This window comes from Pongo pygmaeus, chromosome 3, assembly GCF_028885625.2.
Source record: "Pongo pygmaeus isolate AG05252 chromosome 3, NHGRI_mPonPyg2-v2.0_pri, whole genome shotgun sequence".
Classification (NCBI taxonomy): Eukaryota; Metazoa; Chordata; class Mammalia; order Primates; family Hominidae; genus Pongo; species Pongo pygmaeus.
Window position 1 is genome coordinate 165,882,276 of NC_072376.2, and position 13,094 is coordinate 165,895,369.

Below are 13,094 nucleotides of genomic sequence, written 5' to 3' on the forward strand. Positions count from 1 at the left end.
AAATGATTTTTTAAAGTATCCAATTAATAGCTGGAGATGCCATTTTCCTCCCATATAGAGGCAGTTTTCAGAACTCCAATAGTCAAATGTTTCATTAAAATATTTGCTTTTGTAATATGGAGACAATTTAATAGATGATCACCAAGCATTGAGAAAGGACAGATCTCACAAACTTTGATAGCAAAGAATGGAAATATTACAAGTTTGTTCCTAGCAGCCAGGGGTAACTTGGCATTTTATCTATAAACCCAATACATATTTTAAAGCAAATGTAATGCCTGTGAAAATAAAGGGAAATTATATGCACATATGATAACAACTTGTTATTGTTATAAATAATAGCTAACTATGTACCAGGCATCTTGGTAAGGACCATACATGTGTTAGCTCTTTATTTTTATACAAACCAATAGAACAAGTATTTCCTCATATTGTAGATGAGGATGCTGAAATGTAGGTGACGTTACCGACCTCAGCTCATGTTGCACATCTTGAAAGTAGCGGAACTTTCTGAGAAAAAGCAGTCTATTCCTAGAATCTCCACTCTTATTCCCAAGGCAGCCCTGCCTTTTGGATGTAGTTCTGTGTAAATCATTTTGTAATATTTGAATTTGTGAGATCAGATTGTTTACTTCTGTGTAGTCTAAAATTTGATCAACTTGTGTTTGTAAGTATGGGCTTTGACAGTGGTGCTGTAAAAAGATAATTACACCCCGAAGTGCCGCGTAAAAAGCCATTGTGTATGGCCCTTTGTGATCTAGAGGAAATAGTCCCCTTTCCACACTCTCATCTAGTTGGGGTGCTCACTCAATAGCCTGCATGGGGCCCTTTCTACACCCCCCACTTACCTGTTCTCATATCTGAAGAAATTTAGTAGTTTTGAGCTCTCTTTCACATCAGATCGGTAACAGCCCAGCCTCAAAAACAAACATGAAGTTCCATAAAAATGCAACACACTAAAGTAAGTTGGTGACTGTGTATAAGGGACATGTGGCAGATGTGACATGGGCAGCGTGTCCTTGGGTGTATCTCTTCTTTGCTAAAATTGTCAGAAGCAGAAGAGGTAGGTGATGGTTTCCAAAGAGTGGCTTAACTAGAATCCAAGATGATAGAGGTCATTTAATGTGTTCTCCTAATTTTACAAATGAGAAAACTGAAGTCTAGTGAGGCAAAGTGACTTGTCTAAAACTGTAAGCAGTAAAGCTTGATTTAGGGCTGGAATCTCATTTTTCATATCTGCTGTTCTTTTCTCTATTTGGGGGAAAGCCACATCACCAAGTAGAGCATAAATATGGTGGCCCTGATTCCAGGGAAATGAGCTAGGCCATTATTATATCATCTCCAAATGCCCTGTCTTATCCGTCCAAGGTGCAAGATGCCTTTTTTGACCCACTGATTGGTAGGAGACATGTCCAGACTGGAATAAGGTAGGGTCACTAATGCCTAATGCTTCAGCAGTTTGGGCAGTTTCCCTAGGGGTTGGGCAACCATTGTCCAAAGAGAACGAACTAGTTAGTAAACAAGTAGTTTATTCATAAAGTGAGCAATACTTGCTGAGCCTATAGCAGGCTCTCAATATAAATGTGCTTTGTTGATTAATATAAGGTTTCCAGTTGGATTTGTTGCAATTTCTTTGGCAGAATTTCCAAGTAGTAAAATTTGATTCACATTTAGAAAAGCGTTGGGTCCTTATAATGCAGCTTGGGATGTGTTGCCCCTCATTGATTTTCATATCCAATTCTTATGGGAGGATTGATACTAGCCTCTGAAGGGAAATGCTGATGTGAAACTGTTTGTCTGTAACTGATTTGATATTTATTTTATCTTGCTAGGTTTGGAAGAGGACAGTTGCCCTTTATTCTGGCGGCAGATAGCAGGTGAAAAAGTGCTACACAAGTTTGATGTTTGTGTCTTCTTCTCCAAGGCCAAGAAATTATCTCCATAGGAGGCAACAGTACTATGCATGTTATGAATTGTGTCTCCTTGGTCAGTGACAAAGAAAATGGGAATATTGCCACAGCACCTGGATTCATGATTGGGCAGACACCTCCTCCAGCACCTCCTCCACCTCCTCCTCCACCCCCTCCATCTCCACCATGTTCATGTTCAAGGGAAGAGTGTCCTTCCTCCCCTCCTCCACCTCCACCTCCACTTCCTGGGGAGCCTCCCATCCCACCTCCCCCACCAGGCCTACCCCCAACTACTCACATGAACGGCTACAGCCACCTTGGTAAGAAAAAGCGGATGAGAAGCTTTTTTTGGAAAACTATTCCGGAGGAGCAAGTTCGAGGCAAAACCAACATCTGGACCTTGGCAGCCAGGCAGGAACATCACTACCAAATTGATACAAAGACCATTGAGGAGCTCTTTGGGCAGCAGGAAGACACCACCAAGTCTTCCCTTCCTAGGAGAGGAAGAACTTTAAATTCATCCTTCAGAGAAGCTCGAGAAGAGGTAAGAATGCAAGGTGGAGGGCTAATCCTCCACACACTGCATTGTTTTGTTTTTTGGGATGTGTGTACATTTCAAACAATTGCTAGACATCCCTAAGAAATGAGATAATACAAGCGAATCTGCCTTGGAAATGCTAGGCAGGGTCTTTACGATGAGCTTGAGCTGAGTATTGAGAAAGTGTAAGAAGTATGCGTGCTGTATCCTCCCAGACGCCCTGGTGGATTATGACCTCATGCAGAGAACATGCTATTTGGGATCACTGCCCCTATCTCTAGCACATCTGCTGAAGGTTCCCCTGTTGGAGAATTCTGCTCAAGTCCAGGATTGTTAGTCTCTGTTGAAACAAAAACTGAGTTTCTAAAATTGGTTATCTGGAATGAACTAGAGCTGACTGGGGCAGACTACCTTTTGTTAAATAGCATCATCGGCTGACGTCCATCCTTAGGATTTTACCCTTATTTTCTCCTCTAGTTTTTATATAACAAGTGTTTCGAGATGGCCTTCATTCCTCAGATCTCTGAACTAGATTATGGCCATTGGGGAACAGAGGCTTCCAAAGAGACAAAGCATAAAGCTGTTTTCAGAGAGATTGTATAGGAAGGATGTTTCTAGTTAACACTAAATATGTTACTTTGAGAAAAAATAAAGCTATTAAGTTACAGGAAGTTAACTGAAAGCATGACCCCAGAGCTGCAGATCACCATGGATTACAGAAACTGCATCAAAAATTACATTTATAAGTATTGTCAGTTTAGAAACTTGAAGAAACCTCTACCTGCTAGAAAAAATAAATATAAATAAAAATAAAAAGGAAAGAATGCTGCCCCCCCCACACACACAAAGCACAACAACAACAACAACAACAACAAAACAGAGAAAGACAACAGAAATTCATCATTTAAAAATCTGTCATAAAGGAGCAGAGAAAACAGGTCAAAGATGGAGTTGATTAGATAAGAGAGTAGGCAGGGCCCTGGGATGGAGTAGCAGCTCCATGCATTATTGAATTCTTGAGCCAACAATATTGACTTCTTTTCTCTTTCTCTCTCATAACTACTTCTCTTCACTAATTCACTGGGGGACCCTTAAAGCTGATTGTGTGATCTCCTGTTGAAATAGCCAAGAGTCTATTTTTTATGAAATGCAGAAAACACTGGGTTTAGAATTCTTGAAGTGTAAACTATGGCGTAAATTTGAGAAGGAAATCTTCATGAGAACCCTTAGTGCCATCAGTGCTGAACACAGGCTTGCCTGTCTCTTCCTTTTATGCAAAGTCCTTTTATTTGCTGGAGTATCCTTTCAATATTGGAAGGAGCAAGAAGTCATTTCCTTAGCACCCTGGCCTTTGCCCCAGCTCCCAACAGAGGTTCTTTATTGTACAGTAGGTCATTTCTCACTATTGTCTCCCAGCTCTCTTTACTGAAATTCAAGAATACTGAAGTAATTATTGGGTGGGCCCATGTGGAAATGAGGCCTGTGTCTCAGCAGAGCACCTATAATAGAAGAGGGCTAGCTCACCGTGTCCCGGGAGGCAGCTGTCAGGCTAGAGTAGGTGGCATCGTTTGTGAATTGGGAAAATTTCAAGAGGCTAAGGGGAACTTGCTGCTTTATGTTTCCAAATTAAAGAGAGGTTAAGAACCACTCAGAAAGAGAGAGAGGAAAGTGGCAGGGGTGTGGCATCTTTTCTCAACTATGATAGAAGCAGAGATGTCCATTTCTAAACCAGATCTGAAATTCAGGGAAAAAAATAATCTTTCTCTTGCCTTCCTCCACCCCTGTACCCTACGCAGATTTTTACACTTTTGTCATTAACTTATTTTTTAAGAATTATGTTTTTAAATGGTTTAAAAATTATTTTTAATTGTGGTGAAATAACATATAACATAAAATTTAGCATCTTAACCATTTTTAAAAAGTATTTATTTTTGAGACAGAGTCTCATTCTGTCACCCAGGCTGGAGTACAGTGGTGCACTCTTGGCTCACTGCAACCTCCACCTTCTGGGTTCAGGAGATTCTCATGCCTCAGTCTCCTGAGTAGCTGGGATTACAGGAGCGTGCCACAACACCCAGCTAATTTTTGTATTTTTAGTAGAGATGGGGTTTCACCATTTTGGCCCGGCTGGTCTCGAACTCTTGACCTCAAGTTATCCGCCCACCTCGGCCTCCCAAAGTGCTGGGATTATAGGTGTGAACCACTGCGCCTGGCCTAACCATTTTTAAACAGCTTGTTGACATTAAGTACATCCACATTGTTGTGCAACCATCACCACCTTCCCTCTCCAGAACACTTTTCGTGCTGCGGAACTGAAACTCTGTACCTGTTAAATCAGAACTGTCTGTTCCCCTCTTTCCCTAGCCCCTGGCAGCCACCATTCTACTTTCTGTTTCTATAAGTTGGACTCCTTTAGGTACCTCCTGTAGATGGAATCATATCATATTTGTCTTTTTTGTCACTGATTTATTTCACTTAGCATAATGTCCTCAAGGTACATCCATGTTGTAGCATGTGTCAGAATTTTAAAGCTGAATACTATTCCATTGTATATATAGACCACATTTGTTTATCCGCTCATCTGTTGATGGACAGCTGGGTTGCTTCCACCTTTTGGCTCTTGTGAATAATGCCGCTGTGTACATGGGTGTACAAAAATCTTTGCTTTTAACACTTGTAGGCCCTAGTCTGAGAGACAGCATACTAGAAAGAAAAATTAAATCACCATGACTGTGTATCATAAGATAATCTAACTTTGCAACTCTTCCGTATTCAATTATGATAAATAGTTGAGAATGATCCCTTTAAGTGCATTAGGTAATGCTGTCACATAACAGAGATTATCCAGAATTACTTTCAATTTTCATGTTATCTGTAGCGTGACTAGAAGTATTATATATACTTTTTTGCAGTAAAAGAATATGGTACATGCTATTTTCTTCCTTCCTTCAATTTTCTTCTGAAGAAGTTAAAACTCAGCAGGGTTATTGTCTAACAAAGATCAGTAATAAATCTTCCAACTCACTTTGCAGTAAGCGGAGTCCAGGGTCAAAGGTAATAGTCGTACCATCTGTCTGTGTGGACTGCAGAATTCCCTCCACAGCCTGTTCAGCAGAGGGACTGCTCCTGAGCCCGGAGCCACAGCATCACCATAGTACAACACAGGCTGCAGTTCTGGAGGTTCAGACTTGCCCAGACGCAGATTATGACCCTTGAAATATCATAACCTCCTACAGAAACAGCCCAACATTATGTGATTGGCTTATACTTTAAAGCCTTACACATCATTACTAATAAGTTCCATTGTACTCGTGAGGAAGAAATTTGCTGGAAGATAGGGAAGATTGGAGAATGGCTGAACTTAGAAAGAACAACATTTAAATAGTGAGTTAGAACATTTAGTACGGGGCCGGGCACGGTGGCTCGCACCTGTAATCCCAGCACTGTGGGAGGTCGAGGCAGGCAGATCACTTGAGGTCAGGAGTTCGAGACCAGCCTGGCCAACATGGTGAAACCCCATCTCTACTAAAAATACAAACATTAGCCGGGCATGATGTTACACGCCTGTAATCCCAGCTGCTCCGGAGGCTGAGGGATGAGAATCGCTTGAACCCAGGCGGGGGAGGTTGCAGTGAGTGGAGATCACGCCATTGTACTCTAGCTTGGGCAACAGAGCGAGACTGTCTCAAAAAAAAAAGAAAAAAAGACATTTAGTACGGGAAGATATGAAATATTACTATCCTTGTATCTTTGTTAACTAAAAATTAACTCAAAGCGACTGTAGATATGATGGTATAATAATAATTAAACTGTAATAAAGCAATTAGAAATAAAAACATATTACTGGGGATGAGACTAGAGAGATTCAGCTCAATCTCATCTTCTCAGAGTTGGCTGATCCATTCCCTGAGAAGCTCTGTAGTTCCTGACCCTCTATTACTGACCTTCCTCAGGCTTCCTGGGAGCCTTCCACCAGTGTTAGCTGAGGGTGTGCGTGTCTCCCTCTACAGTTTGACCAGCTCTTAAGAGGAGGGCTATATCTTAGCCATTTGGTATCCTCCAAAGGAAACAAAAGGTTACTGAACTGGACAGAACTGAACCAAGAGCACAAAGGGATCAGCTTATAAGGCATCAACAGATCAAAATTGGGGCTCACAAAGCACAAATATTGAAACACCTCAGGTCATTCACTATGATGTCTGTAGCAATATAACATTGACCATCTAGATAATAAGTAAAATGGCTAATTAGAAAAAGAAGACCAAAGAAGAGAGACAGAGAGAGAGAGAGAGAGAGAGAAGGGAAGGATGGAAGGAAGATTGGTTTTTCTAAATTTATGACAAGTAATAAATACTTTATTCTCCCACACTATAATTCAGCTGTCAGTCATTCTCACCTTTTGTTATGATGCCGGTATATTCTAGAATTTCGGGATATGCTCACAGTCCAGAACTGTAGAACTAGATAGAGCATTTCAAATACATTTGGGAAAAAATGTGCTTCAACTGGATTTTCATTTCTTTTCCCCAAAGTTGGGGGAGAGAACAATTTCCAATTGACAGCCAACTAAAGTGAAAAAGAAAATGAAAAACCATCAAAACCCAAAAGCTAGGTCCATATTGGAGGATAGAGGAAGATCTTTACATTTTTGTTTTTCAGGACTTGGAAGTGGGATGGAAATAGCCACTACGTAGTGTTACTTAAGTAGGTAAAGAAGCCCCCTTTGACATAAAAAACAAAAGTGGTTTAAAAGTTTCTTCCTTCACCTTGAGGACATTATGCTAAATAAGCCAGTCGCAAAGGACAAATACTGTATGATTCCCTCATAGGAAGTACCTAAAGTAGCCAGATTTATAGAGACAGAAAGTAGAATGGTGGTTGCCAGGAAATGAGAGAGGGGAATGGAGAGTTAATTGTTTTTTGTTGTTGTTGTTTTGAGATGGAGTCTCCCTCTGTCACCCAGGCTGGAGTGCAGTGGCATGATCTTAGCTCACTGCAACCTCCACCTCCTGGTTCAAGCAGTTCTTCTGTCTCAGCCTCCTGAGTAGCTGGGACTACATGCACATACCACCATGCCCAGCTAATTTTTTTGTATTTTTTAGTAGAGATGGGATTTTATCATGTTGGCCAGGCTGGTCTCGAACTCCTGACCTCAAGTGATTTGCCCACCTCAGCCTCCCAATGTGCTGGGATTACAGGTGTGAGCCACCGCACTGGGCTGAGATTAATTGTTTAATGAGTACAAAGTTTCAGTTTTGCAAGATGAAGTGCTCTGGGGATGGATGGTGGTGATGGTTATACAACAATGTGGATGTACTTAATGCCACTGAACTATATTCTTAAAAATTGTTAAGGGCGGTGCAAGATGTGCTTTGTTAAACAGATGCTTGAAGGCAAAAAAATAAATAAACTGTTTTAACTGAAAAAAAAAAAAATTGTTATGGAGCCTGGGCAATTTAGTGAGACCCCCATCTCTACAAAAAACTTAAAAATTAGCCAGACATGGTGGCTTGTGCCTATAGTCCCCGTTACTTGGGAGGCTGATGCAGGAGGATTGCTTGAGCCCAGGAGCTGGAGGTTGCAGTGAGCTGAGATAGTGCCACTGTACTCCAGCCTGGGCAACAGAGCAAAACCTTGTCTCAGTAATAATAATAATAATAATAATAATAAGAAAATGGTTATGGACCAGGCACAGTGGCTCAAACCTGTAATCTCAGCACTTCTGGAGGCCAAGACAGGAGGATAGCTTGCGGTCAGGAATTCAACACTAGCATGGGCAACGTAGTGAGACCTCATCTCCACAAAAAAAAGGTCTTAAAAATTATCCAGGTGTGATAGCATGCATCCGTAGTCCCAGCTACTCAGGACGCTGATGCAGAAGGATTGCTTGAGCCCAGGAGTTTGAGGCTGCAGTGAGCTATGATCACACCACCACACTCCAGCCTAGGTGACAGAGCAAGACCCTGTCTCTAAAAAAAAAAAAAAAAAAAAAAAAGTTATGATGGCAATTGTTATTTGTATTTTACCACAACTGAAAAAAAGTTTCTTCTTCTTTCAAAGGATATGGGAGGCAGGTTTTGTAGTGGATTGATGAAGTGAATTGAAACTACAAAAGTTGTAGTAGAATAAACTAGGAGAGCTGACTTGAAGGTTTTAGCAAGAGTAATGGTGTAGCCACATGCCTCACTGAGTGGCATAGCGCTGCTGACTGTTTCAGTAGGTATCAGCACAACCCTGGCCTCCTGGCAGTTGCGGGGAAACTGTGAATAGAGCCCAGGCCCCCTTCGCATCCTAGCAGGAAATCCTTGAAATGAGTTGAGTGCATTAATTACCTCATTACCTTATATTTCAAGCTGCCTTGTTTGCCACTCTTTGGTAGGAATTTTGGGGGAAGAGCTAACAAAGTCTGCAGTATGCTGACGGTACCTGTGGCACCGACTTCTGTGGCGGTCCTGGCTGCATGTCCTGGTGTGACCAGAGGAGTAATTACCAGTTGATTGGAGCTGGTGGGAGGGAGGGGATGATGCAGCTCACTCATTGGCTGGGTTTGTTTATCCCTCTTCTTTAGGCAGTTTCTTGCCTCTGATTTGTCAGCTTGTGCAGCCAGTGAGTCCCACTGGGATGCCATGTGCAGATTCCACTGCTCTGAATGATTCCAAAACACCACCCAACTCGACCCGGCTTTGTTTCTGAATGGCCCAGCTTTGAGACAGCAAGCATTTGGGAAGGGAGATAAGCTAATTTACATGTGTAGTGATAACCCTCTTTAAAGGACTTCAACAGTCACTCTTATAACATTGCTTTGGAAGGATCGAATGTGATAAAGTGGAGAAAGAGACTCCTCAGGCACCAGGCAAATCTGAGGATGCCGGGAGCGAGTGGGACTGTCCCTGAATGATATCAGTTGTCTCATTTTAATATTGTTTGGGTGAAGTGCTGGGCTCTGTTTTTCCTGTAAGGTGCTCAGTCACAGCCAGCTCAGGTTTTCCCTTAGGAATATCACCCAATTCTCTTTGTTTCTGAAACACAGCTTGAGCTGTAGAGATGCCTGCTTCTACAGCTGGGCTGCCCCTGTGTTGGGGCACCGTGGGCTGCTCCTGTAGGGCCAGGGCTCAGGCCCCTGGAGGCTCTCTTGCCGGTGAGAACATGATTCCCATCCGTCATCTCTCAGATACAGCTCTGGGGTCACCAGGGGACTTGGCCAGGCACACGTATAGTTTCGTACACATCTGCCCCCATTCCTGGAGAAAACTCACAATGCAAGCACCATGCTGGTAGGGAACACTTGCTACGTCTCTATAGGAAGCTCAGTAATATGAAAACCCACAGAAACTAGAGTGAAAAGGAGTCAGAGAGAACCAGGCTAACCTATCAGTTCAACACTGCTCTGGGAAAGTTATAAAATGATGTCTATGAGGCTTAGTTTCCTTACCTGTCCAGTAGAGATCGTAAGAGTAATTTTCTCCTTCACTTTTCCAACAGCAATGTCTCTGGATCTAGGCAGAGTGAAGAGAGTCCCAGAGGGTTGAGGGGTGAACAGGATGAGCATGGGGCTTGGTTCACGTGGGGTATGGGAGAGCACTGCAGTCAAGGGTTGAATGTAGCAGAAGGTGGCACTTTCATGAAAGGAATGCGAAACAAGTCATCTATCCATCCTAGGTGAATGCAGAGGAAGTTCTTTGAACACGCTGTGTAACTATATCAATATACAGATTCTTATGCATGGCCTTTTAATTTATTAATTATAATGAATCCAGTTTTCTGTCTTAATAAATTGAGATTCATTTTTTGGTATGACCTTTTAAAGAGTGTTGAGTTTGACAGGTTTTATTCTCACCCTTTCTTTCTCTCCTCTCCTCCCCTCCCTTTACACTGAACTTGAACTGCAGTCCCTAGATAGGATTCCAATAAGGAGGCTGCCCTTTCAGCTTGGGAGTTTTTATTTTATGGCTGGCAGGTGATTGTGTTAACATGAAATAAACCCCTAGGTTAGTAAATAATGTGACTGTTAAAGATTAGTCTTCAAAAGAAGGCAACCATACTCTTGTAAAAATTTAACCTTATAGCCAGGAAGTGACATTAACATTGGTTAACAGTCTGGATGCTGGTTATAAACTCAGAAGCAGACCCAGAGATCAGGAATTTAGCCTGAAACCTGATTCTCTTTTGTTCACAGTGAATCACATACATTTGGAAAGGAAGAGCATTGTAACAACATTCCTATTTTAGCTAGTCTCCCTTTACCAAAAAACAAACGGGAAAAAACTGCAGCAGTTTTCAGGTTATCTCTCCTCCACGCAGCCGGGATGTTTACATCCAGAGACAGAAATGGCTTCTGTATTTAACAGCCAAAAAAAGTTATAATTTCTAGTCTGATAAAGCCACCTGAAATTTTGATCAGTGAAAACCTGCTGCAGCCCAATCTGGGTTTTGACAGAAGAGCTATCCCATATTTCATTAAATAAAAAGATGCCATGTATTGTAAGGCACATCCTGATTCCAGAGATCAGGAAAATGCAAAAACAAACAAACAAACAAACAAAAAAGTATCTTAGCCTTGGTGAAATGTATACAGCACAAGATTTTTCTTTTTAAAATTGTGAGTAAATAAAATGTAGGACACTACCTTACACCCTCCTAAAAGGTCTATTGGACATATGTAAACTTTTTGAATGAAATGAAATTTTTATTTTAGAAAAAACTTTAATGATGTTTCTGAAATATGACTTTATTGGTTCTTTTACGTCCATAAATCAGGGTTGGGACTCAGTCTGCCATATCTTCAGAGTTGTTTTTTATTTTCTCAGTTCAACTCTCACGTGATTCTTGTTAGGCCAGGACATCCATTTTCTAAATTGGGGCTTTTAAATGCGGGTGATATTATTCTAAGAGGAAATTGCTAAATTTAAAACATTTAAAGTATATATTTACAGTCCTCCCTCCATGACTGCAGATTCTGCATCCTCAAATTCAACCAATCATGAATCAAAAATATTCAGAAAAAAATAGAAAATAACAATACAACAATAAAAAATAATACAAATTTAAAAATACAGTATAACAACCACTTACATAACATAATTTATGTTGTCTTAGGTATTACAAGTAATCTAGAGATGGTTTAAAGTATGCAGGAGGTTGTGCATAGATTATATGCAAAATACTATGCAATTTTATGTAAGACTTGAGCATCCTCAGATTTTGGTATCCCCGAGGGTCCTGGAACTAATCCCCTGTGATACTAAAGGATGACTGACTTTACAGATACTTCTCAACTTACGATGGGGCTGCATCCTAAAAACCCATTGTAAGTCAAAAATATTCTAAGTTGAAAATGTGGCTGGGCACAGTGACTCATGGCTGTAATCCCAGCACTTTGAGAGGCCAAGGCAGGTGGATCACTTGAGGTCAATAGTTCAAGACCAGCCTGGACAACATGGTGAAACTCAGTCTCTACAAAACATACAAAATTTAGCCGGGCATGGTGGTGCACACCTGTAATCCCAGCTGCCCTCGGGAGGCTGAGGCAGGAGAATCACTTGAACCCAGTAGGCGGAGGTTTCAGTGAGCCAAGATGGTGCCACTGCACTCCAGCCTGGGCAACAGAGCGAGACTCTGTCTCAAAAAAAAAAAAAAGAAAGAAAGAAAATGCATTTCATATCCCACTAAACCCATAGTAAACTTGAAAAATCATAAGTTGAACCATCATAGGTCGGGACCATCTGTATATTAAAAGTTATATAATATTAAAGTAGGTATGTGTTATTATTACATTTAAGGAAATATAATATCACTGTAGAAAGTTTGGGGAGATGATAATCTTTTAATATTTGTAAAACTATGTTAGGAATATCTGTTAATCACCAGATTTATACATTGGGAATTATTCTCTGATAAATTAGTGTTGCATTTTGATCAGTTTTAATTATCTTCTTTCTCCATCTCTTTTTATTTGAATTTAGTAATCCTATGTGTCCTTATTTTTTTTTCCAGATTACTATTTTGGACGCAAAACGGAGCATGAACATTGGGATATTTCTTAAGCAATTTAAGAAGTAAGATTTTGCACACATTTGAAACTTTAGTCATATCCCTGCTGTCAGCATCAAAGTCTGTGGGTGTGACTGAGCTGAAATTCAAATTCCTCGCACCTTCAAATCCTTCTTAGACACATGGCTTGATGAGTCTGCAAGTGACTGTCACTTTCTGCTGTTTTTCTTCAGGGAAACATAACATAGTGGCTTGAAGTATATGGAGAATTGCCCCAGGGCATCCATTCAAGCCTGTCCCATCAGGGGCACCTTTAGAGTCACTTTTAGTGTCGCCCCTTCAGTGGAGGTTGGACTGATGAGTCAAATAGCGGTCAGGGTTTTGTGTTCTGAAGTATAAGGAGAAGGTTGTGCAGGGGTTTCAGTGAGACCAAAGGGGATTATTTTTCTCACAACAAAAGAGACTCCCCGTGGTTGTTGCTGCTTTCAGCCTTTTTGGGATGCCCAAGGATGGTGCTCTGGGTGAAGGGCCCTTGAGCGGAGTGTTGGGTTCCCTGTTTTGAGGCAGTGGGGCTGTTATGAGCACTCACACAAAACTGCTGGCCAGACTGAGAAGGAGGTGGGTGGGAAGGAGGGTGGAGGAGATTTAATTTCCAC

The 13,094-nt window shown here is 41.2% G+C and overlaps 1 protein-coding gene across 9 annotated transcripts in view; it reads left to right on the top strand.

Moving 5' to 3' along the window:
* Positions 1-13,094, top strand: part of FHDC1 (FH2 domain containing 1) — a 68,996-nt gene that overhangs the window by 30,342 nt on the left and 25,560 nt on the right. For all 9 annotated transcript variants that reach the window (XM_063664201.1, XM_063664205.1, XM_063664202.1 and 6 more), the window contains 2 exons: positions 1,833-2,454; positions 12,442-12,503. In XM_063664201.1, coding sequence (XP_063520271.1) covers positions 1,960-2,454; positions 12,442-12,503 — 557 coding nt within the window. In that variant the 5' untranslated portion in view covers positions 1,833-1,959. The remainder of the gene's footprint in view (positions 1-1,832; positions 2,455-12,441; positions 12,504-13,094) is intronic.